Source organism: Pipistrellus hanaki, assembly GCF_964339955.1.
Source record: "Pipistrellus hanaki genome assembly, chromosome: 2".
In the NCBI taxonomy this organism is placed as follows: Eukaryota; Metazoa; Chordata; class Mammalia; order Chiroptera; family Vespertilionidae; genus Pipistrellus; species Pipistrellus hanaki.
Genome location: NC_140504.1, coordinates 152,979,078 through 153,006,293, shown reverse-complemented (window position 1 = coordinate 153,006,293; position 27,216 = coordinate 152,979,078). Strand labels below are relative to the sequence as shown.

Genomic DNA, 27,216 nt, shown 5'->3' with positions numbered 1-27,216 from the left:
TCAGTCACCTTGCCAACCTGTGTTTTTAGGTACTATGTTATCTTACCTCTCCATGTTTAGATTGAACTACAAGATGGGTTTATGCTCTAAGAACTTTTCCTAAATTCAAAATCCCAGCTCTCATAAGCAAATTAAGATAGCTAAAAGAACCTCAGAAAAAATATAAAAATATTGCTTAGTACAACTAGTTCTACAGGGTGTCCCCAAAAAATGTATATGTACTTTAACAGTTAATAGCTCAATTTTGACAATGAAATGTGTTCTAATGAACACTGCATTTATAATTATTCAAAGTGGGTGTATACATTATTGGGATACCTTATATTTTTATTATAAATATATGTATAAATACATATATTCATACATATCTTTTTATAACTTATCTCCCATCTGCAAGAGCATTTATGTCAGCTACTATATTGATTAAATATTGGGATATTTTTCATCATACTAATTCCTATCACTTTGCTGTGTTCTCCTAACTTAATAAATTTTACAAGTTTATACCTCAAGCCAGCTCGTTTTCACCTAATTGTCGGTTCCTTTTTGGCTGCTATCCTCTGCTTCTATTTATATTTCTAATAACTATAGATAACATTATGCAGCACTTTCTGCCAATTACTTTATCTGATTTATCTCTTTCAATCCTCACTGCAACTCTCTGATGGAACCATTCATTTAGTCACCATTTTTTTAGAATAGGAAAATAGAACATTATACATTTAATGACTTGCATAAGGTTATCCAACCTGTTTTAGTAATAAAGTTGGGATTCCATCTTAATCCAAGGGACTCTGCTCTGAACAATTTAAAGTTTAAACTGTGAACAACATAATACAGGTTTTATTAAAAAAAATGTAGTAGCATTTTCAACACAGCAGGGAATTCCATTTTCAGTAGAAGATAAGAAGACATGCCGTAGTCTTTGCCTTAATATCGTGTCCTATTTTGCTCTGCTTTCATATTTTGGTTTACACATACTTTCAAAAAACATCATTCTAAGGCAGTGTGGATAGAGGGCATCAGACACACACTGTGTAATGAGCCCAGATTGGTGACTGAACAGAAAAGGCTAAAGGGAGGGGATTAGAAGCCTTACACCCTGCTGGGTGCGGACATCCAAAGTAAATATAAATACTAAGGAAGAATGTTGAGGATAGTTTAAGGGTTAGCTTATTGACTTCTTTGCCATTTTGTTAATGTCTAGTTAATGAAGGCAGCTCTGGGTGTTACATCTTTCCAAAAAGGAGAATTGTTCTTTCTCATACAGTTCATGCATAATGGAGCTCCTAAACGAGGGTTCTCATTAAGAAGGCAAAACACTTGAGCAATAATGTGAGGACAGCATACTTTCTGATGAACTTCCACATAGGGAAGAATGGCATGAGAAATGTCATCAAACCCTACTTAACGCTGAATAAACCACCTGCTGCTCCCGGGGCGTCCAGGGCCTGTGGTCATGTGGTCTAGGTCCCTGAGGGTTTTCTTTCTTAAGTTGCTATCTACAAAAGTTCAACTAAATCCTATCACAAAATGTTTCTCATCCCTCGGTCAGCTATGAAGTACTCAGTAGGACTAGTATTTTGTGGACATTTTTATATCCTTAATAACAGTTTCAGAAATTGAGAGCAGGTAGTAGGCAGGCATATAGGAATTGCTCCATAAAGCTGCAGGGGCTAGTATATTTGATTCATTTGTATCAATTGACTGAAATGCCCTCCCCATCTTTTATGCCTGACTCTCATGTTTTGGATTCGGTTTTGTGGCTTACTGATTTTCAGTAAGAAAAACGTGTGTTTTTCTGTCATGTAGCCAACAGCACAGCTGTGACAGCAGATGAGCAGTTCTCCAAGGGCGACAATGGAGGCTGCTATCTCGGAGCCTCCAGAGAGGACCTGAGGAGGGCTGCCCACCTCTTCACCCTCCAGGCAGATGCAGAGCTGCATCGGTGCCAACAGGAAAAATTGCATAAGATTCATTAGAGTACCACATTCCTTTGGAAATAGCCATCGCTTTTGTGATTTGTCCTTAGGTATTTTTCAGATGCATGTGTTCAGTCTTCCCAATCTTATAAAATGAAGGTAGCAAATATATTTTTTAAATGTATTTTATTGATTTTACACAGAGAGGAATTTAGAGGGATAGATAGTTAGAAACATCGATGAGAGAGAAACATCGACCAGCTGCCTCTTGCACACCCCACACTGGGGATGTGCCCGTAACCAAGGTATATGCCCTTGACCGGAATCAAACCCAGGTCCTTTCAGTCCACAACTCGATGCTCTATCCACTGAGCCAAACTGGTTTTGGCAGTAGCAAATATTTTTATCTTCTGTTTTCTTGTATCTCTGATGTCCCATTTTTCCAGTAGTGGCAGTATAATCTTATCTAATAAATAGGTAATATGCAAATTGACCATCACACCATCACAAAAAATATGGCGGCAACCAGTCACCTCTGTCTTGCCAGAGTCCCCCAGTCCTTTCAGCCCAGCTAGGAGGCAGCTGGCTAATAATGCAGCCAGACCTGCCCTCAGCCCTCTAGCCACCCAGGGCTGGCCTGAGGCAAAGGCAAGCCTCGGGTGTCGACTGCCCAGCTGCCTGGAACCAGCCCAAGGTGCAGGCAAGCCTCAGATGTCAGGTGCCCAGCCTCCTAGGGCCAGCCCAAGGCATAGGCAAGCCTCAAGTGGTAGCTGCCCAGGGCCACCTGAGGCTCAGGTAACCAGAGCTGGCTGAGGCTTGCACTGCTGTTAGTGGCAGCAGCAGAGGTGTGATGGGGGCATTGCCTTCCCCTGATCGCCAGGTCACCTCCTGCCCCTGAGGGCTCCCGGACTGTGAGAGGGGGCAGGCTAGGCTGAGGGACTCCCCCTGTCCAGTGCGTGAATTTTCATGCACTGGGCCTCTAGTAACTAAATAAACCCAAACTATTTTTATTTCTTTTGATATGTAAAGAGCCAAGATCTATCTTATATCAAACATGGTTGTCCTCAAATATTTATCTAGTTTTCCAATTATTACTGTCATAAAATATTTAACATTTAATTTTTTTAAATGTATATAGATATGATGAATATATATATAACATTAAGTTATTATTTTTGCTTAGATAATAATACCCACAGTGTTTATATTGTATGATTAATTATTCTTAATATTATCATTATAGCTTAGAGAATTTTTACTGGAACATTTTCATGTAATTTTTCTTTTACATTTTAGGTGTACAAGATTTTCCAGAAAGCATAAAGTGCTGTAAGTGTTTAACAATTATTGAAGCCAGTGTCAATCCCATTTCTAAGTAAGTATGAGTGATTTCATTTTATTTATTTTATGCTTCCAATGGAATAATGTACCAAAAAAGGAAATCCACATAATAAATTAATTTTAAATGCTGCACTTAAAACTCTATTCAATAGAATGATGGGAAATGAATAATCAAATCAGAATAATTCAACAAAAGATGATTTAAAGCACTGCCGGATAGCATTGAAGGCCTAATTGATACGAGTGGGCATTACTTTGAAGCAAACTATGTCATTATTTTTCTGTGGCTCTCAGGCAGCATTCTATGGAAGAACACTGAAACAAAGGAAACAGTCAGTAGTATGGCCATGGTGGAAAATTAGCATGAAGGATCTGATGAAAGTTCAAACAATTGTAAGAATTTTATAAAAATAGCTAATCATGCACTTCAAGCTGAAAAGGGGCTTAATTATGTTCAAAAAGGGTAGTATTTGGGAAACCTGAGATTATAGGAAGAGCAAAAATACAATCCTATGAGGATAGCAGAATGTAAGAAATGGATGGTAAAGATGCTGTGATAAGACATAGGGTATTTGTGGTTAGTGACAACCGTGGCAAATTAGTTGTAGCAGTGATAGAGTGTACAGTGAATCAAATAGGTCTTTGAACCATGAGGTGAATAGATTGGAGAATCCATGAACCTCCATGTTAGAGTCACTTAACAATGTAAGTAGACTTAAAATCTAGAAAGGCCATAATTGTTGTAGTAATATTTAGAAGAAGTTGAAACACTGGAAGGTCATTTGATAAATGAAAGGAAGTTCTAGGAAATTTGGGGGAAATTTTTTTACCAATTTTTTTTCATGAGGAGAGGAAGTAGTGAGCATGGTTTCTCTATGGATCATGAGAAAAGGCTGTAGATAAAAATAGGAATGGAATGAATGTAAAAGGATACTGAAGTTAGGAGGGAGGTCTTTATACCAGCAAATTATCAAAGTTTCCTTTGTTTCTCATATTTCTCCGAATTTGATACTTCTTTCTCCATTTAGCCAGTCTAGTAGATATGATATCTCATGGTAGTAGCTCACAGTAATTTAACTTACATTTTTAATGTCCAAGTAGCATATTTCTATGTACTTATTATTTACACTCTGTATTAGTTCTTTTTTGTTAATATGGTAGCAATTTTATTTTTAATAATTTGATTTAAAAATACCCAATCCATTTATGTACAGCATTCTCTTCATTTTTTTTTATTTTTTAAATCTTTATTGTTGAGATTATTACAGATGTCCCTCTTTTTTCCCCACCATTGCTCCCCTCCCCCAGGTTCCCACCTGCCCCAGGCCTTTGCCACCCTATTGTCTGTGTCCAAAGGTAGTGCATATATGCATATAAGATCTTTGTTTAATCTCTTCCCACCCGCCTACCCCCTTCCCTCTGAGAATCGTCAGTCTATTCCATTTCTATGCCTCTGATTCTATTTTATTCACAAGTTTATTCTGTTCATTGGATTTCTTATTTTTTAATTTTGATTTTTAGATTCAATTTTTGATAGGTATGCATTTGTTGCCATTTTGTTATTCATATTTTTTATCTTTTTCTTTTTCTTCTTCCTCTTCTTAAAGAATATCCTTCAGCATTTCATATAATACTGGTTTGGTGATGATGAACCCTTTAGCTTTTTCTTGTCTGAAAGGCTCTTTATCTGACCTTCAATTCTAAATTATAGCTTTGCTGGGCCTGTAGTAGGCCCTTGCTATTCATCATTTATTTCTTGCCACTTCCCTTCTGGCCTGCATGGTTTCTGTTGAAAAGTCAGCTAACAGTTGTATGGGCACTCCCTTGTAGGTAACTAACTGCTTTTTTCTTACTCCCCAGTCACCTGAGCTGGGAGCTCTAGGTGCACCCCTTTGAGGGCTGTGAGCACAGTCTTGTTGTATTTGAGACTTGATTGTTATTGGTGTCACTGGGAGAAATTGACCTTCAGGCCAATTGGCTGTGAGTTACTAGCTGCGACTACAGTGGGAGAGCTGCTGTGCAGGAGACATCCCTGTGAGGCAGGACTTGCTTCACTGAGGCTTTGGTGATCTCTCAGTCTGCCCTTTGAGTGTGTTGCTTATGGATGTGTAGAGAGCTGCAATCTGGTATGGTCTCACACTGACCACTGTGTCCTCTGGTTCGTGGACCTCCAGGGAGATGCAAAGAAAGCCACTGCCTAAGGCCACCCAGCAGGAGTAACAGAGATATTTGCAGATTCCTCCTCTTTGTATCGGGTTGGAAATGCCCAGACAAGGCTCAGCTGTGAAGCAAGGCAGGTTGGTGCTGGTGCTGGGTCTTGGGCCTTTTATTGATAGGTTTGGGGCTCCCTAATCCAGCTGCAGCTTGTTCGAAAGATTTTACCTTAAGCAAGGAAAGGCTATTAATATGCAAAAGCTGCTGCACACAGCTTGGGTGCAGTTATAAATTGGATGAGGTGGGTTCTCAGGGAATCACAAGGGTGGAGCAAAGGGAAATGGCTGCCAATCAGTCCTGTGACCAGGGCGGTCCTATAGTAGAAAGAAGGATCCTTGAGAGAACCTCTGCCTGGGAAGAAGCCGCCCCCAGGTTCCTGCTCAGATGCCAGACAGTCCAGTTCCTCCTAGTATGTGTCTGGGTTCCCCAGAGCCTGGCCCAGCACCGGAGCTCAGAGGAAGTGGGAGCTTGTAAGTTTAGTTTGTGGTGCTGGCCTTCTAAGAGGAGCAGCTGGGTCTCCAGCAGCCTCTGTGTCACTGAGCCCCAGTCCACACTGGTTTTTACAGTCTGTACAGTGGTGCCTCACATAACTAACTTAATTCGTTACAGGAGCAAGTTTGTTATGCGAAAAGTTCGTTATGTGAAACGCGTTTTCCCATAACAATACATATTAAAAAAAATAATTCGTTCTGTAGCATAAAATATGCTAAGATGACATAAAAAAAGATAAATTTTTTGTTATTATTTTTATTTAGATACATCTAAAAACATAAACTTTTTTTAAAAAAACACACATTTTTTTTAATTTTAAGACAGACTAAGTAGAGTCTACCGAATCTTGCACATCTTCATTCATTTTCTGCTTTTTGGCCGATGGTTTCATGAAAAACCTGTCCAAAGTCGTTTGTTTTTCTCTTTTCTCCAACATCTGCCGGAAATAACGGACAAGAGTATCGGAGTAAAGATCGTTGATCCTGTTTGCTTCAGCTGAATCCGGATAGTGGGCATTGGTAAACTCCTGAACTGCTTTCCATTTGACCAGGATGTTCTTGATGTCAGCAGTTGGGATTGGTTGATTGTTTGATTGTTGCTCCTCGTTATCAGATGACGCTTCCCTTTGAGCATTGTCCTGTTGCTGGACCAGAAGTGCTTGGACCTCTTCAGTTGTCAGCTCTTCTTCGTGTTCCTCGGGGGAAGCAGTCGTGGAAGCTCGGGCAAAGTGGTCGTGGAAGCTCGGGCGACTTCGTTGTGTGAAACGAAGTTTGTTGTATGAATCATGAAATGAAGTTCGTTGTGTGCAGCGTTCGCTGTGCGAGGCGTTCTTTATGCGAGGCACCACTGTAGTTCTTAACTGCCCGTAGGGACTTCTTTTCCCAGCTCTGGGACCCTGGGCTAAGAGGTCTGGTGTGGGGCTGGGACCCCTTGCTCCTCTAGGTGGCCTCCCTTCTGATTAAAAAAAAAGCAGCCCATGTGGGTGCCAGACCAGCCTGTTCTGTGCCTCTGCAACTCCTATCAGTCTGTGTGCTTTCTTCTTTAACTTCTCTAATTGCAGTACTTCTATTCAGCCAGCTTTCCAGCAATTCTGGATGATGGTTGTTCTGTATTTTAGTTGTAACTTTGATGTGGTTGTGAGAGGCAGTGAATACAGGCATTTAACTATCCCACCATCTTAGACAATCTGTATTAATTCTTAAATAAAAGTTCAGAATTTTATTCATTTATATTGACTTATTTTTTATTATTAATTTGTTAGAAATTGTCATATATTCTGGCTAAAAGTCCATCATATATTTGTTTGCAAATCATTGCTCCTATTCTGTGACATGTGTTTCCATTTCTTATTGATTTTTTTCAAAGAGTTTTTAATTTTTAAGAAGCCCTATTTATACAAATTTTAATGACTTATACTTCAAGTTCCTATCAAGTGATCTTAGCTAAATTCATAGTCATAAAGATTTTCTCCTATGTTTTTCTCTGGAACTTTTATAGTTTAGGTTTTACACTGAGGTCCATGATCCATTTAAAGCTGAATTTTATATATGGATAAGTGTGTGAGACATTTTTGTGGGATTTTTTTTTTTTTTTTTGTAGGTTGGTTGGTTGATTTACATATGGTTTTCAATTGTTCCATTACTGTTTGTTAAGAAGATTATCCTTTCTTCATAAAATCACCTGATCAGTTCAGTTGATCATACGTGTTTGGTTCCATTTCTGAGTTATCTGCTTTGTAAATTGATCTATATACCATATTCTTACATCAATTCTATACACTTAATTACTATAGCTTTGAAGGAAGTCATACAGTCAGGGAATGGGAGTCCTTCAAATTTGTTCCTCACCAAAATATTTGGGATGGTCTGTGCTCTTTGGTTTTTCACATAAATTTCATAACCAGTTTGCCAATATTTATAAAAATAAAAAATCCTTCTGGAATCTTGATAAGGATTGCACTGCATCTGTGGTTCAATTCAAACAGAGTTGTTTCAGCTGAAACCGGTTTGGCTCAGCGGTAGGGCGTCGGTCTGCGGACTGAAAGGTCCCAGGTTCCATTCCAGTCAAGGGCATGTACATTGGCTGCGGGCACATCCCCGGTGGGGGGTGTGCAAGAGGCAGCTGGTCGATGTTTCTCTCTCATCGATGTTTCTAGCTCTCTATCTCTCTCCCTTCCTCTCTGTAAAAAAATCAATAAAATATATTAAAAAAAACACACAGTTGTTTCAGAAATATTCAGTATATCACTAAGCATAGTTTATCTGTATTCTTATTTCGATCTTTAAAAATTATTTTATTGATAATTGATAGATTTCAGCATATAAATCTTGTACATGTCTTAGTCATTTTATTTCAACTATTATATGCTTTTTGTGCAATTGCAAATGATTTTCCATTATTTAATTGTTTATTGCTGCTGTATAGAAATTCAATTGATTTTTAAATATGGATCTTATGTCCTGCAACCTCATTAAATTCACTAAATAGTTCTAGTAGATATTTCATAGATTTGGGGTGATTTCCTAGGTAAACTATCATGTTACTTGTGCATAAAGACAATTTTATTTTATATTTTTAAATCTTCATGTCTTTTTCTCATTTATTTTTCTTGCTTCATTGTTCTGTCTAGGACTCCCTGTACAGTGTTGAATAGAAGAGGTGAAAAGAGATATTATTTTGTTTCCAGACTTAGGGAGGAAGCATTAGACTGTCACCATTATGTGTAATTGTTACTTGTTGTTTGTTCATACATGCCCTTTATCAAGTTGAGGAAATTTTTTAATAACTAGACCCTCACTTCCTTTTTAGTTTATTTCAGCAGTGTCCTCTAAATTTAGATTTCTACTTTACATTCCTTTCGAGGAAACCTAGGCTTTCTTCGTGATGTTTTTCAACAGTTGTTCAGTCTCTGACCACTGCCTGGTTCCAAAGCCACTTCACATGTTTAGGTAGATATTTATTAGAGCAGAATCTCAATTCCAGACACCAAAGTATATGCCAATTTTCTAATCATGTATAAGAAATTACCAGCAGCTTAGTGGTTCAAAACAACACATATTCATTAACTCTCAAATTCTGTGAGTCGGGAATCTGGCCTAGGTTAGCTGGGTTCCCTGCTTCAGGGATTCATCAGGCTGCAGTCAAGGCGCTAGTCAAGCTGTGTTCTCTTCCGGAGGCTCATCTGGAGAAGAATTCACTTTCAAGCTCACTCAGGTTATACGCAGAATTCCTGTGTTGTTGTTGTAAAGTGAGAGCCCCAGCCTTTTGCTGGCTGTCAGCTGGAGGCCACTTTGGGATCCTAGAAGCTGGTTCAGTTAACAGCATAGCAGCCCTTTTCTTCAGGCCAGCAACTGAATACAGTGAGTTTTCTAGTGAGGTGGAGTCATCTACTGTTATGAGAGTAACATATTATATTCACCACATTCCATTGAGCAAGTACCAAGTCCTACCACAGTTAAAGGACATGACCATGAAGAAGTGAAGGTCATGGGGCCACCTTAAAATCTGTCCACGGTGTCTATGGTTTGCTGAGACTTTTCACTGTCAAACATGGATATTGAATTGTTAAAAAGCTTTTTTTTAAAACATCTACTGACACAAAGATATGGTTTTCCTTTTTCAATTTCATGATATATTGACTTATATTGATTGGTTTTTTAAATATCAGTTTAACTTTCCTTTCCAGGTATAAATGCTACTTGGTCATGAATTATTACTATATGTATAAATTAATGGCTTTGATTTGCTAATGTTTTGTAAAGGATTTCCTCATCTATAGTCATGAAGCATGTTAGTCTGAACTTTCTTTTCTTGTAATTTCTTTGATTTTGGTATCAGGGTAAAACGGGCTTCATAAAAATAGTTGAAATATGTTCCTTTCTACATTTTACGAAAGTTTTTATAGAATTAGAAGTATTCTTTTCTTAAATATTGGTAGAAATTGCCAATACAGCCATTGGGGTCTGAATATTTATGGGAAAGTTTTTAATTACAAATTTAATTTCCCTAATAGCTATAGAACTATCCCAATTACTTATTTGTGTGATTTTTTTTGTTTTGTTTTGTTTGGGTTTCTGTTTTTGTTTTTGAATGGTCCCTGGTGTTTGTGCTTTTCAGGAATTTGTACATCTCATTTTGGTTTCCAAATTTATTGACATCTCATTTTCTATAATCTTTTCATTAGCCCTTTAATATCTCTGGATCTTCTATTGTGCTCTCTCTTTCATTCCTGGTATCAGCAATCTGTATCTTTGTCCTTTTTTATTTTCATTTATTAATCTGACTACAGAGTTATCCATTTTATTGCTCTTTTCAGAAAAAACATATTTGGGATTCATTGATTCTTTTAACCTGGTGTTTTTCTCTTCATTTTATTTGACCCAAATAATCTACAAAGAATCTACAAAGTCATGAAAACTCTGGAATATAAAAGTTATAGTTTTGAGTGTTTTCATCACAGTTTTAGTTTTAGATATGAACTTTACAATATAGTCTGAATACCTTAACCAAGTCATTGGTGAAAATTACCTACAAGAAAATAAGAAAGAACTACTACCTGAAATAAAAGGATGAACCAACATTTTTTGAGAGCCTGTTATATCTCAGGCATTTAGATACATTATTTCATTTTCACCTTATCTATATAACTTTTTACAAATGAAACACACAAAGATAGTATTTGAAAATCTAGGTTCCTTTCACTATGCCTCACCAATTCCAAAGAAACATTTTGGGTTTGATTTAAATTAAAAGATACATATTGAAAATTTTGAAATATTATTAAAGCTCAATGATAAGGAAATTGCAAATAAATTATGGCACATGGACTGGCTGGATGGGTACAAATAGTATGTAGAAAGTAACCATATGGCTCTGTTTACTCAAATCATCCTAGTTTACACCTCTTACTGTGGCATGATTAATAATTGGTCCCTTTTAGCTTTCAAACATGTCCTAGTTTGAATGATAGATTATACAACAAAATTAAAAGATAATTACAAAGTAAAGGGAGACTTCATGATACAAGTTTGCAGTGATGTTAAAATAATTAATTATAAATTAGGTTAGAAATACACGAAGTAGTAATGATGTTGTTTTAAGGTGGAATTATGAGCAGTATTGCTTCTCTTTATGTTCCAAATCTTCTGCAATGTTGTTATATTAATTTTATAAATTTAAGCTGCATAAATTTAAAAATTTTAGATTTAAAATATATTTCCAGTAGGGTAAGAGATTTTACATTGGTTTTTCTTTTTTCTTTTTTCTTTTTTTAACCATTTTGGCTGTTTATTCAAGTTTACAGAGAAGGTTAAACATCTATGGAAAAACACCAAAGACTTATTTCTCTCAAGTTAATGTCTTTTAAGTGGTAAATACATGGTATTTAACTTTGTACACCTGATAAAAGGGAAAATGCATAATAAAAAGGAGATTCAGGAATGAAACAGAAGCATCAGGCAGTAAATCAATCACAGATTAGCTCCTTAATCACAGCATGTAAAATGTGTAATTAAATTTGGTCTAACTGTTTAGTGGAGCTCAAGTGCTTGTAATATGTTTTTATTTATTTTAACTAAAGTAGTGAGTGGGATTAGAAAAAAGTTAAAAACAAGAATATCCACAGCGTATCTTAATTTACCTATTCCAACAACAAAATTGGCATTAATAAAAATATTTAAATTAGTGTTATAGTTAATATTGAAAGATCAGAATAAAAACAATACTATGTCACATAAAAGTAATAAATTACCCCCATTTACTGTGTTCTTTTCTGTAGGGCATTTGATCGTTTAATCATTGGAACAATTCTGAAAATGGATGTCAGCATCATCTTTTTAAAAACAAGAAAACTGAGTCTTAGAGTTGCAAAGGTCACAGAGATAATAATTGAAAGAACTATGATTCAAACTCAGGTCTTTTGCCAATGATACCCATGTACTCAATCTCTAAATTATTTCGTGTCTGGTTCTATTATCCTTTATTTGTTATAGTTTGAACATGTTACTTTTAAGTTCAGAAAGCAATAAAATGAAAGTGTTTTCTTAGAGAATTATTTACTAATATATATATCATCTATCCTTTGAATTTTTTAATACATCAAATGTGCCAGTTATTTTAGGATAGTAAAATTTTATTATTGAAAGTCCCTTAGTGTAAAACGTTTCATTTCATTGAATAGCTTGGAGGAGGATAAAGACAACCCATCTTCATCAAGTTTATTTGTCTTCTTTCTTGCTGATCCTTGAATATTCCTCTGGAATGGGATACTGACAAATGGGGCCACTGTTTCTATAATAAACTACAAATTTGTACCATAAAATTAGAAATAAATAAAACTGACTATCTTCTTTATGTGTTTTTCAAATATGTTTCAAAGTATAAACCTAGATCATTGAGGAAATTATCCCAGGAGTAGAAAATTTCAACACTTATACAAAAAATAATTGGTTTAAGCATATTGCTAAATCTATGAATAGATTTCTATGATGAGAGTAAGGAAGGAGACACTAATTTTGAGTCTAAGTTCAGAGTAACCATTGAATACATTCTTGTTGAAGTGAATTGAATAAAAAAATACATATAATATTAAATTTAAAAAAACCTATATAAATATGCCTTTTCGCTCTGTATTTTTTAAAAAAGAATGGTTCAAAATAAAATGTCAATTCATCTTTGTTTATAACAAGGCTAAAAAATTTCCTTACTTTGCATTATGGTTTCTCATATAATTTATTTTTTGGTGATCCAATTTGAATCTGCACAATGTGGTGAACTCTTAAATCTTCAACAAAATGTTGTATGTAAGAAGCCAGATATTTTTTGCAGCATAAATTTTGCCAAAGAAGCAGCAATTAAGAAATATATTTCTGATCAAAGAAGTAGTACAATGTAATACCATTTAGAGCAGAATAGTAAACTAAAGGAAACTGGATAATTCAGGTTGGACCTGTAACTAGAAAATTCGTATTTTAAACTCTTTTTACTTATTAATAGTTTCAATGTTAAAATAAATTATTACATCAAAGGTTTTAACATTTTTCTCATTTAACATGTATGAATCTTCTTTTCTAAAAAATCACAAATGATTACTTCAAGTGAGTATAGTAACCAAAAGGACATTAAAGTAAGATAGTGTTTAAATGTGGATTGAAATCTATTAAACATCTTGCCATTATTATACAAACAATCATAGTATAAGGATATGAGCTCTAATGTATTACAACAAAGAGAAATATAGAGAGAAATAATTATCTCCCATAGATATTATTTAATCCTACAGGATAAAGTTCAAACTTTGAGCCAAATAGTCAATATCCTTTATACTCTGTTTCCTGCTAATATTCTCAAATCGCATTTCCTAATAATCTCATACATAAAATATTTTCTTTGGAACTTTCTGGTCACCAATCTCAGATGAACTCTTACTTCTGTATTATAAAAAACTCTCACTCTTTTATGCTTCTTTTCTCCTTTTTTAATTTTCATGAATCCTATATTTCTTTTAGAGCAAATTTATGGAAACTCTCCATGAAGCCATATGCAAACAATTAAACTTCAAAGTACATAATGGAACAAGATATTTGCAGCAAACATAGTCAATATATGGTTAGGATCCTAAGAATGTATAAAAAATTCCTACAAATGAATATAAAAAATGTTAATTGTGTTTAGTCTGTATTCCCCAAATGCAGATGTTTAGATTATAATTCAAGCAGTATACTTAGGAGATGGTCCCAGGAAATACTTGTAGAGGGTGTGTTGTCAAGCTTTTTACTAGTGTAGACCACTGGACCCTGATCTCTGAGGGGAGTTCTTGACAGTGTAGATACCTGTGAGGGAACTGAGCTAGGTATGCTCCTGCCAGTCATTAGCTGAGGGCTGTCTCTCAGGGACATTAACCTTATGTAACCAGGGATATCTACAATAATAATAGAGAAAGATGCAAATTGACCATACCTTCACGACACCCACCAGCCAATAAGGAGTGAGTATGCAAATTAGTCCAACAAAGATGGTGGGTTGATCTGCATACACAGGTGCCCAGTGGCCTGGGATGCAGGCATTCCACACTGCCCCAGCTGCTCAGGGCCTCTGGGCACGTGGGAAGGCAGAGCCAGAGCAGAAAGAAGCTGCTCCAGGGCCGGAGTGGAAAGGCAGTGCCAGCAGCCAGGGAAAGGAAGGCCCATTCTTACATGAATCTTTGTGCATCAGGCTTCTAGTAACTTAAATGATATCTTGTGCAAAAGGGTATATACAATATGTTCAATAGTATTCACAGGTGGAATGTTTATGTAATAGAAAGCAAACAAGACACTAGAAACAACTATAATGTTCTTTCAAAGAAGAATAAAACATGAATCATAATATATTCATACGACAGAATACTATGTAATGGTGATCTGTCATCTGCATAAAATGGATGAATTTCACTATTTTTCTGCTTTCCCCCTATCCCTGGGACAATTATATCTCAATTTCACTGTGTCAAAATATTCATAGTATAAGTCTAAAAACATACAAAATCATTACTTTTTTTTAAGTATTTAAAGAGGTATAGTGAAACTTTTTTTAAAACTTTTAATGAAACAGAATAGTAAACATCATTCATGAATTTGTGGGACCAATAGAAAAATGCAGTCAGGGAGGAGCACCCAAAGGATTCTAAAGGTACTGGTTATTTGTTAAATTATATCATGGGTACTCATATTATTTTAAATACAAAAAAATAACAAAATATTGGATATAGGAAGAAAAACCATAGAGTGAAACTGAGATATAATGTCCCAGGGGTAGGAGGAGAAACAAGAAATCTACAAGAAACCAAGAAACAGAAAACAATTTCTGATGGCAACTGTTGCTAGGCAGTGTGGGATGCAAAGTGAAATGACTTTAGTGGAATTGGAACTTAAGTCATTGAAGGCTTTGGTGACTGCAGTTTTGGCAATGGAGTTGAGGCATGTGTCAGAAAACAATGCCTCGAGAGGTAGTAAAGGGTGTGTGGATGGGTAGCTCTTTAAATAATCCTGCCAGAAAATGCAAGTAAGGTGATAGGTCATAATTTGGGGCGGGGGGGGGGGGGGGGGACAGTTTAAACACTATGTAGAAGTATATTTTTAAAAGACCATAGTCTTTTTTAGACCATGGATTAAAGGCATTAAGATCTTTAAATAGACATTTAATTATAGGGAAAAAAGTCAACACCTTTTAGGAAAAAGTGTCCTCGAAAATATTTGGGTTAAATCTTCTTGGTGAAAAAGATGTAAATATCTATACTAATAAAATGATAATATGGTAATTAGACTGGATAGATGGGACGTCATTTTGGATGGCTGACAAAGACAAGGCTTGGGCAAAGCTGCCCAGGGTCCTGGGTGCCTGAAGCCTTCCAGGGTGGTGCCGCCTGGGGTCCTGGGTCCTGGTGCCTGCCCGAGCAAAGCTGGCCTGGGGTTTCTATTGCCTGCAGCCAGCTGGAGGAGGGAAGCCTGGGTCCCAGGTGTGGAGGCCAAGGCAGAGGTGGTTAAGGGTGATCAGGCAGGCAGGCAAGCAGTTAGGGGCATCAGGCAGGCAGGTAGAGGTGGTTAGGGGCAATCAGTCAGGCAGGTGAGTGGTTAGGGGCGATTAGGCAGGCAGGCAGAGGTGGTTAGGAGCAATCAGGCAGGCAGGCAGGCAAGTGGTTAGGAGCCTGCAGTCTCGGATTGTGAGAGGGTGCACACCGAGCTAAGGGATACCTCCATTCCCCAAATCCATGCAGGAATTTCATGCACCCAGCCTCTAGTTTTAAATAATTATTTTATCTAACTGGAAAAATTTCCCCAACGGATATTTTCTCAACTCTTAATGACTCCCAAAGCCTTTAGGATTCTGTTTATTATTGTTTCTATGTTCTTGCTAATTTTCATTGAACAAGAATTAGACCAACTTGAATTATAAGAGACATGCATGATAAGCCTACTTTAGAAAAATTACCAATTAAGGGGACAAAGACTCCTTCCTGGGCAGCTTTATCATCATTATAATAAAATCTAGGCAAATTTTAATGATTACCTATGTGAAAGAGTAAGTAGTATAAACACTGACTATACTAGTATATGCCAGTGTTTCATTGAAAAAGGACTAAAATTTTTAAAATGTGGCATACAACTTGAAATTTCAATTTATTAAAATCTTGCTGGTGTGCACAGGGCAACGCTGAGTGAAGCTGCTGGCGTTGGCAGTGACATAAGCTCAGAGTAGTAGAGCAGCAAGGAAGTGGGTGACTGCCATTTACTTTAATAGCAGGAAAAATTTTCAAGCTGTAGCAACATGCTCAATAAATTCTTCCATTACTGTAATACCAAAGGAGACTTGAAAAATTTATTACACTTCTAGTTTTTTCCTTTGAGATATATATTCTTGTTCTGTTTCTATGGCAACATTGATGGCAGTAACTAAACCTTTAACTTCTTTCTAGACTCCCTGATGGCTTCACACAGCTTCTAAACCTGACCCAGCTCTACCTGAATGACGCTTTTCTTGAATTTCTTCCAGCCAATTTTGGAAGGTAGGAATAAAAAATTTAAATGATTCCATTTTATTTCACTTTAGGTAAATGCTTTACCTGAGCCAGTTGGTGAAGCTTTAAAGTGACCATTGTGATAAATTTCATTTTCATTCAGTAAATGAGACGATGTTAACTGATGAAACATTTTGCAAAAAGTAAAGTAAAATTAGATCATTAATAATCAAATAGCCCAGACAATGATTGCAGTTGGATGTCAACCCATGAACCAAGAGGTCCCAGTTTGATTTTTAGTCAGGGCACATGCAGGGTTGAGGGCTCAATCCCTGGTGGGGGACATACAGGAAGTAGCTGATCCATGATGTCTCTCTCACTGATGTTTCTATCTCTCTATCCTTCTCCCTTTCTTTTTCTATAAAAAAAAACAAAACAGAAAATATTTTTTAAATTATATATATATATATATATATATATATATATATATATATATATATATTTCCCTTTTTAAAAAATAATCAAATAAATTGTATGTGTTAAATATAAAAAATTTAAAAGATATGGAAAAATACACATGAATATTTATGGCTCTTGAGTTGGAAAATATCTTTATATAATAGAAACAAAGGGAAATATAAATGAATACATAGATGTGAGTACATAAACACTTTTGAAATAAAATAACATCAGAAGATATTTCACAATTAAGGAAAAACAATAAACTGGGAAAATATTTCCACTCTATATGGGAAGCAAATTATATCCTTAACTATAAAGAATTCTTACATATGAATATAAAGGCAAAATGTTCATTAGAAAAAAAATGGGTAAATGACGTGTACAAGCAATCCATAATAAAGTACAAATTTCCAGTGAATGAAAAATGTTTATCCTGACAAATAGTAAAAATAATACAAGTCAAAATGACAATAAAGTGCCATTGTGTTCTAGCATATTACAGAAATCCTTTCTAAAGAATGAGGAAAGATATGCTCACTCTGCTGATGGAACTGCAGAATGATAGGAGCTGTGTACAAGGCAGTGTGACTTAAAAGGTTTGGAAATATTTACAACCACTGCTTCTGCCATTCATTTCTAGAAACGTATCATACCATCATCAAATATCACACTAGGATTTATGGACGAGAATATTTATCATTATTTACAATATGAATAAAGTGGAAGCACACATCCATCTGGGAGATGGGTTAAATACCTGACAGTCTGTGGAGATTTATAATGTTGTATATGGAAATATGTTTGTAGATCTTATATGTTATATTTAGGAAAATATTATAACAAAATATATAAACTATATTCACAATATTAATATATATAGGCAAGAAATAAAAGACTGGTTCCTTGGAAGTAAAATTAGGGAAATTTTTATTTTCATCTCTATATTTACAATATTTCCAGGTATTCTGCAATACATCTTTTTCTCCAATTTCCTTGAAATAAATTGATACACAGCACTATACAAGTTTAAGGTGTACAGCATGATCACTTGACTTACATATCTTGTGAAATGATAACCATAAGTTTAGTTAACAATCATCACCTTATATAATTTTTAAAAAAAAAATTTCCCTTGAGTTTGTTGTTTGTTTGTTTGTGGGGTTTTTTGTTTGTTTGTTTGTTTGTTTGTTTGTTTGTTTTGTGTGGGGGGTTAATTTTGTGGGGGAGCAGAGAGAGGAGATTTCTTATGTCAATAATGATCATACCATATTTCTCTGTACAGCTTACTTTCCTTTGGCTCCATTCATTTTGTCACGAATTGCAGTTTGTCGTTTTTATGGCTAAATAGTATTTCATTATGTGTATTTACATTTAGTTTCTCTATTAAGCTATTGATGGAGACTTAGGTTGTTTTCATGTCTTGGCTATTGCAAACATTTTGTATGTACAGGATTTCAGGAAAAATAAGGGCATGGGGTACATGGTAGAACAATGTTATAAAAAAGCAAAAGAGTGAATTTATTATTTTAGCAAGTTTAGATGTGCTAATTCACCACTACAACATTGAAAGGAATAATAACTCTGTGAGCCACTGGTTTGGTTTTGTGCCAGGCACCCTTCTAAGTCTTTTACATGTGTTACTTTATGTACTACTCATGACAACTCAATAATTTCAGGTCAGAATTATTGTATCTTCAATTTACTAAGGATGAAACAGGAACTCAAAATAACTTAATTTGTTGGAGATGGTATTTGACCCCAGGCAGGCTAACCAACTATAGGGCCCACACCTTTCTACTACCATAGAGAAGAAGGACAACACTCTGGAATCAGATAGACTGTTTTCAAGTACTGTCACTAACTGTGTGAGCTTATGCAAATTACTTGTGTGAACTAAATTTTTTAATCTATAAAATAGAACTATTGACAATACATTTGTCACTGTGATGAATAAATAAGGTTAACCAGAATAAGATCTTTTTTAAAAAAAGTTAAGAAAATTTAAGTTTATTAACTGTGTTTTTCTAAGTGATCATCATTGAAAGTGCTCAAATAATAGATTGAGTATAACTTAACACATCTGTTGGCAGAAGCTAGTGCAGATGTTACGCACTCTGGAATAATGATGTCCCTAAGCATGTTCCAGCCCCCATTTGCATATAGATTGTATTAACACTTCCCAAATTCCCTTACTTTTGCAGATAGATCACAACACCTACAAACACCCTGTTCTTGGACAATTTTTAAAAATCACAGATCTTCAACAGAGCATTTACCTGGCTTCTGAATGAGCTAGTACTTCACCATTCATTCATCTAAATTAACATTGTCCTTCTGGTAGTGAGCACAACTGCAACGATGCTTTTGAATTATCAAATGAGAAAAAGCCTAATTGTCACCTGAAGAAACTCTTTTGTCTTGAATTTTTTTTCAGTTCTCTTTTAGCAGTCCTAATATGAGGGAAGAGATTTGGCAAATAGAAAACATAATACCAAAATTGAAACCACTTGGAATTAATTTAGTGTAAATAGCATGCCAAAATATGATCCATTTTATTATTGTTATCTAAACAGTTTTTTAACCATCAGTTGGATAGCATGTCGAAAGGATTCTTAAAGGCCCTTTTAAAACCTGAGATTTTGTGTTCCTAAGAGCCAGAATAAGTCACAAAATATCATCACACTAGTACAAATATTGAAAATATTTGAGACATATAAATGTTTAAGAAATATCTTCTACTAGCAATATGCCCATGTGCTATAGAACCGAATCACTTTATTTCATATAGAATTAAGAGTTATAGGATTAAACTAGAGGCCCAGTGCATGAAATTCATGCATGGGGTGGAGGAAGGGTTTCCCTCAGCCCAGCCTGCATCCTCTCCAATCTGGGACTCCCTCTCACAATCCAGGACTGCTGGCTCCCAAATGCTCTCCTTCCTGCCCTCCTGATCACCCCCTAACCACTGCCCTACCAGCCTGATTGATGTCTAACTGCTTCCCTGCCTGTCTGTCTGTTTGCCCTCAACTTCCCTCCTCTGCTGGCCTGGTCACCCCCAACTGCCCTCCCTTGCAGGCCTGGTCCCTCCCAACTGTCCTCTCCTGCTGGCCATCTTGTGGTGGCCATCTTGTGTCCACATGGGGGCAGGATCTTTGACCACATGGGGCAGCCATATTGTGTGTTGGAGTGATGGTCAATCTGCATATTATTTTTTTATTAGATAGGATAGAGGCCTGGTGGAAGGGTGGGGGCCAGCTGGTTTGCCCTGAAGGGTGTGCTGGAATAGGGTGGGGGTTCCTTTGGGGTGTGGGGCGGCCTGAGTGAGGGGTCTGTGGTGGTTTACAGGCCAGCCACGCCCCCCAGCGACCCAAGCAGAGGCCCTGGTATCTGGGATATATTTACTTTCTACAATTGAAACTTTGTAGCCTGGAGCAGAGCCAAGCCTCCTGCTTGCTGCTTCACAGCAGCTGTTTCTGTTTGGATTCATTTACCTTCTAAAATTGAAACTTTGTAGCCTTGAGTGGAGGCTTAGGCCAGCAAGGGCAAGCGAAAAGCTTGGCTTCCTCCATTGCTAGAGAAACACCTCCCTCCTGCTCTCTGTGGTTGTAGCCATCTTGGTTGGGTTTATTTGCATACTCGCTCTGATTGGCTGATGGGCATGGCTTGTGGGCGTGGCTTTGTGGAGCGGAGTGATGGTTAATTTTCATATTACTCTTTTATTAGGTAGGATTAGAAATTTGATAGGAGTCAAAACAGAAAAGAAATGGGAAGAGACCTAGAGAAATATACAAAAGCACAGAAAATTGGACAATTGTAGGTTAAATCATTCAAATAACGAATTATCCCCCAGACACTAATTCAGAGAATCCATTTAATGTTGTTCTGAAGCCTCAACTGAGTACATTTTAAAACTCAGTTATAGACATTGGTAACAAAAGTCCGCTGGGCTGCAGACCTTAACAAGTATTTCGGTGTGAAATGCATTCCTAATCACGTGTTATGCAGCAACAAAAACTGAGCATCTTTTACCTCCTTTAGGATTTTCCCAATGCCAGTACTGTCACAGGATAGATGATGCTAGAGATTTTTTCATGTACTTCCACTTTCAAAATGTTAAGATATTCATCTTAGAGTCAATGAAATATGGCATATTAATTAGATTGCTTTTTCCACTATCCGATAATAATAATATCTAACACATATTAAAACTTGCAATGTGCCAGGCATTATACTTTACCTGTGTGACATTATTTAAGATTCAAGACTCTATACGTTATGGTACTGTGATCACAAACACATTACAGAGGAGGAAGCTTAAGTTAGACGAGGTTAATTTGCGCAGAGTCACAGAAGTAGAATGTGAGAGTCTGGATTTCACCCAAATCTGTCTGACTATGAAGCTCAAACTCTTAACCACTATGCTATTTTATTTGCTTTACAAGTTCATGTATAGTCTTTTGAGGGAAAGTGTTGCTATATTCCAGTGAACACAGCACTTGGAATTCAGTAGATAGTCAGTAGTCTGCTGAATATATAAAATTAAACAGTGAATATATTTTTATAAAACATGAAATGGAGAAGTAATATCTTTGAAAGATGTTTATTTCCTGGAAATTTTGATTTTACAAATTACTTGTCAAATTTGCTTTTGACAAATGATATTTGTTATTATCTAATGTTGATATGACCCTGTTCATAATCAATTTATATAATTCTTTAAAGTCTGTAACAAAGGTAAATGAGGTTGAACATAGCTGTTTTGATAACAATTATTAACTGTACCATAGTAATATTGTTTTATAGAAAAAAATAAGCAATTTTTAAATTTATTTCTATAGACTTGTCAAATTACGGATCTTGGAGTTAAGAGAAAATCACCTGAAAACTCTACCAAAGTAAGTGACTGTGTATTTTCTAAATTTTAAATTGTGATTTTTCCCCCACTGGTATTTAAAAAAAATGACTATTTTTATATTGGCTATGCTTTGCCATTTTGATTGACTGAATTTTTCTATGTTGTTTTTTTTTTTTTCCTGGAGACTGAAAAGTATAATATACTGTAAGAGTTTTGCATTAAGTAAGAATGAATTCTGCCTTATAAAATCATATAGTTACAAGGTGGGAAGAGTCTAAGGTTCATCCCATAGCTAATCTAACACACCAGGAATGTTAGTCTGTCAATTTCATTGAAACATATGAAATTGATATTTTTAAACACAGAAGCAATCGAGTTTCAAAAGGTTCAACCCAATGCTGAATGTTTCAAGTTAATTTATGGATTGTGTTAGTTTTCAATTTTTAAATCAAGACTATGCAAATATATTACATAAAAATGATTACTGTTTTTGCTAGAGATCCTAAAATTGTTTGAGAAAAATTATATTAATACGTTCTTTCAAACTGCCTTTTTACTAGTTTACTTAAATTTTGGTTTATATAAATACACAGGATATTTTTATGTAAAAACAAATACCTAAAAAGTTATGCAACGTTTACTTTAATAAAATGCTTTGCTTTACCCTGCCTTGACCTATTCATGTCTAATAATAGAATTTTGTGTTATACAGAAAAAAAAAATATGTTTGAAAAACAAAAATTATTCAAAATGTAGTTTTTATTCAAATAAATTAATGTGATATGTATGTTACTAACTTATTGAAAGTACCATTGCTATTATTACCTTCCTGTAGTACTGCAGTAAAAGATTGAGTACAGTGTTTTATTCTTTAAAAATCAGCAAGACTTAGAGACCTTTTCTCTGCTAACCAAAATTCCATTGTATTTTTTACTTTTTAAAATATTTCCTCCTAAGGAAACTCTGTACTGAATTCCATTGATTTTTTTAAACCAATATTTCAATAAAATACCTTGAAGTACATTTTATGTATGCTATAATGTATAAAACTTTTGTCAATTCAAGACTTTCAATAATGATATTGATTTCATTTAAATATATACATAGAGATAAAACATCTATTCATTCCTCCATAAATGGAAGAAGACAAGGAGAGAACATGAAAAGGAGGAAATATCCCTATATCTAGCTACCCTAAACTTTTGAGTAGCCTTTCTCTAAGCTAAAGCATTAGGCATAAGTGTAATGAAATGCATCTCTTTCAGGTTGGGAGCATAAACAGAGAGGGGAGAATGATGGAGAGTGTTAGTGGTTCAGCATCAATCTCCTGTAAATGCTGTTGGTGCCACCATTTCCATGCCAAGGGCTTTAAATGTTACATTTAAAGTAGAATGGAAACATGGCTAAGCAAAAACTGAACCATGGGAAATAGCATTGTCCCCTTTATCTAATATATATGTTTAGATCAAGTCTTCTTGAACATACTGAGTTTGTAGAGGAGAATCCTTTCCTCTGCTCTCAAATAATGGTTTTGATGTGAAATATATAACAAATCTTCTATATTTATAAAAGAATAATATGCTAATTAGACTGGGAGACCTTCCAGTTGTCTTTCAAGCCATGGTGGCAGGGCTGAGGCAGAGGTGGTTAGGGTTGATCAGGCCAGCAGGATAGGACAGTTGGAAGTGATCAGGCTGGCAGGGGAAAGGGGGGCAGTTGGGGAAAACCAGGCCAGCAAGGGGGAAGTTGTTGGGGATGAGAAGGCTAGCAGGCAGAGTAATCAGGAGCGATCAGGCAGGCAGGCAGGTGAGTAGTTAGGAGCCAGCGGTCCCAGATTGTGAGAGGGATGTCCCAGATTGGAGAGAGTACAGGCCAGGCTGAGAGAGAGAGCCTCCTGTCCCATACACAAATTTTGTGCACCAGGCCACTAGTTAAATATAAGCTGTCAGGCTTTTAAATATATATTTTGACACATAAATTTTAAATATAAATTAAAGCCTGACCTTAGATTGCATTTATGGAGTTTATAAGAGATAGTTGTGAGAACAGTTCAGAGTCATGAGTAACAATGCTCATAATTGGTGCATAGGTATTGTGGTATAGTATCAAACGATTAAATTTAGTAGAATAAAATGCATTCAACTGTTTGGCCTGAAAAACATTGTAAAGAAGCATAGATCTAACACCAGGTCTCTTTGGTAGATAGATATGCATGTATGACTTACGTAGATGTTACAGTTTTTATATTTAAAAATGTTTGAAAGTCATTTTTAATCTTGTGTCTTCATTTTTTAGCTTATAGACAAAAATATAAAGAATCAAAATATGCATAAAATATGGAAAACTGTTTCTTAGTTTTTAGTGTCTGTAAAATGAGAATTGAAGACAGTTCTGTCTTAAAAATAAACTGTGTTTTCACTATCTATTATACAATGTACCTTCTGATCCCCAATCTAGACCTGTAACCGAGATATGTGAGAGCTTTCCACTGTTCTTTACTTCATACCGACAATGAAAATAAATAAATTTAGTTTTAGGAAAAATAATTTAGTTTTATAATAATTCTTCCAAGAAGAGATAGCACATAATTTTCTCAGAGAAACAAATAAGATGCCAAGTCTTCAGTGGGTTCTTAGTGATTTTCTCTTCTTTTTTATCTTCCATCTTAAAATCTATATGTCTGACAATCTGTGCCAAAGGTAAAAATGTATAAGAATTATAATTTGCCATCCATTCAAATGCATAGTCCTTAAGTAAACTGATAGAGACATTCTGATCTGTGCAGATTCTAGGAAAATTCTTTCAGTTATTACCTAGAAATCAGTATCATAAATTTTACACTGTCTTAGATATCAATGAGTGAGGAAATTAAATTTCTCAGATATACATTTCCTAAAATATAATTGAAACAGTCTTAATTATGAGTAATAATTATGGATGTTGAATGACTGAAGAAATCAAATAACCAAAAAGAAAAATCTTTAGATTTCTAGATACAACTTTTTCTAACAGAATTATTTTCCCAATTATGGTTTTTGAGGGCTGTATCTATTTCCAATATTTTTTGTGGCCCATTGTGAGTTTTCACAAAAAGTAGATTATTTGGCAATGTAAAAGAAACCACATCAGAATACATAGTATACTATGAAAGAGAACCAAAAATAGGAAGGACGCTGTCAGTTTTTAAAGTATCATCTATGAAATTTTTTTAATTCTTCATAGGAAAAATTATTAAGGAATAATTTAAAGAAAACATTTCCCAAGTACACACATGAATAACACTCTAAAACTACTAAGCTATATGTGTGTTTACTAAAACTACTTAGTAAATAGTGTGTTCATTATACATGATTTTATTCCTTTGGCACTGTTGTTTTTATTTAGTGATTTCCCCCCTGGCAACAAAGATTTAGAAACTCTACAGTATTCCTCTTCTAGGAATGCCTAAGGATCCACACACAGGTGTCAAAATATTATACCTTATCTAGCCATACTCTAAGAGAAAGGATCCCCTTGAATTATAAATATAAATCAAAACCAGAGTTACAGTAAAACACTACCAGTGAAAGACATTAGATCATGAAAGTCAAGAAAAAAACTTAACTATTTCAGATTGAAGAAGACGAGAGGCATACTAACTAAAAATAGTTATCTGAATTGTTTATTTTTCTAAAAAAATTTATTGAGACAACTGGCAATACTTGCATGGAATCTGAGGACTGAATGGTAGTCATGCATCAGTGCTGATTTCCTCATTTGGATGGCTGATTTTGGTTTGGTAGGGGGATGTTCTAGTTTCTAGCAAATATATGCTACGATTGGGGGATGATAGGGCACCAGGTTTCATTGTACTCGCAAGTATTCAGAAAAGTCATGTATGGTATTTTGAAACTTTTTATAATTGCTTAAACATAATAACTTTTAAAAAGAGATTTTCAAACATAAATTCTTTAAAAATTTTTTTTAAATACTGTCTTATGGAGAAAATTATCAGCTTCATTTCTGAAATACTTGTAAATGTAGAGGGCAAGGGAAGAGTTTGCATTCATGTACTAAAATGCTTAACTGTTTGTTAAAATGAACATTTGTACACATATGGTAAAGGTTCTACATATGTGAATAATATGTGTACTGTGGATTTATTTTTTCCTACCTAAATGGTAATGAATGCACTCTATATATTATAATTTACCAGCCAGATTTATATTTATTTGCAAATAATTTAATTTTCATATAAGCTCTTTTACTTTTTTAAAGAAAGATTATATTATAGGCAGATTTACAAAAATAAACTGTTCTTGTCAGATGTTGTTCTTTAAAAAAAAAAATCTCTTCCTTTGTTATCTATTTAACTACCAATTATTATTATCAGCATAATGAAGAAAATTGTATAAAATAATATGTATTCTGAGTTGGACAGGTGTGACTAAGTCTTTTTCTATTCTCATTTTAGTGATTCTATTAACAGATTTATTTCACTTGGCATTACTGTACTAGTTACTTCAATAAAATACATCAATAAGTTCTATGGTTCTATTGTAACAAAAAAATTATATTGTCAAGCACAGCTTAAAAAATAGATTTTTGATGTTAACTCTGTTTTTGTGACTATAAAACATAATTGTATACAATGTGTTTTTATAACCATACTAGAGGCCCAGTGCACAAAATTCATGCACTTGGGTTTGGAGGGTGGGGTCCCTCAGCCCAGATGCTAGAAGGTGCAAGCCAGATTGAGGGACCCCATTGGTGCATGATCGGCCCTGGGGAGGGATATAGGAGGTTGGCCAGCCAGGGAGGGACCGTGGGAGGGCTCCAGGGCATATCCGGCTCATCTAGCTCAGTCCCAATTGGCTAGCCTTGGGCTGCAAGCTAACCTACCAGTCGGAGGATCTGCCTCCTGGTTGTCAGTGCACGTTATAGTGAATGATTGACTGTCTAGCCTCAGGTGGTCAGTGCACATCATAGCGACTAGTCAACCGGTTGATTGTCTATCCCCTGGTGGTCAGTGCATGTCATAGTGAGCAGCTGAGCAGCATTAACATATTATGCTTTGATTGGTTGAATGACCAACCAGACACTTAGCATATTAGACTTTTATTATATAGGATTACCTTATAGTTTTACCAATATATATCAACTTTTAAGGCATGGTGTTTTGATAAACCCCTGATATCAACCCATTCTGAGTTATCTTTATGGAAAGTGACAATATGACAAGCTAGCTAACCAAGTTAATCATATTAGTGACCTCTAGATGTAAAAAATTGTACTTAGAACTAGGTATATTCTTTATTTCTTCTTACCTAGTCTTATACTCTAAATTCAGATGAAATAAAGTGCTAATTATACTATATTTAAAAACATTCTGTAAATTATAATGCATTATAACAATATAATTATTAGCAGTCCTTCTAAAATATCAAACATATACCTTC

General features: G+C 35.3%; 1 protein-coding gene across 12 annotated transcripts in view; it reads left to right on the top strand.

Annotated features, from left to right (window-relative positions):
- The window catches only part of LRRC7 (leucine rich repeat containing 7), a 475,871-nt gene that overhangs the window by 215,063 nt on the left and 233,592 nt on the right, over positions 1-27,216 (top strand). For all 12 annotated transcript variants that reach the window (XM_084871851.1, XM_084871861.1, XM_084871862.1 and 9 more), the window contains 3 exons: positions 3,219-3,297; positions 16,420-16,509; positions 21,762-21,818. In XM_084871851.1, the coding sequence (XP_084727977.1) occupies positions 3,219-3,297; positions 16,420-16,509; positions 21,762-21,818 (226 nt within the window). The remainder of the gene's footprint in view (positions 1-3,218; positions 3,298-16,419; positions 16,510-21,761; positions 21,819-27,216) is intronic.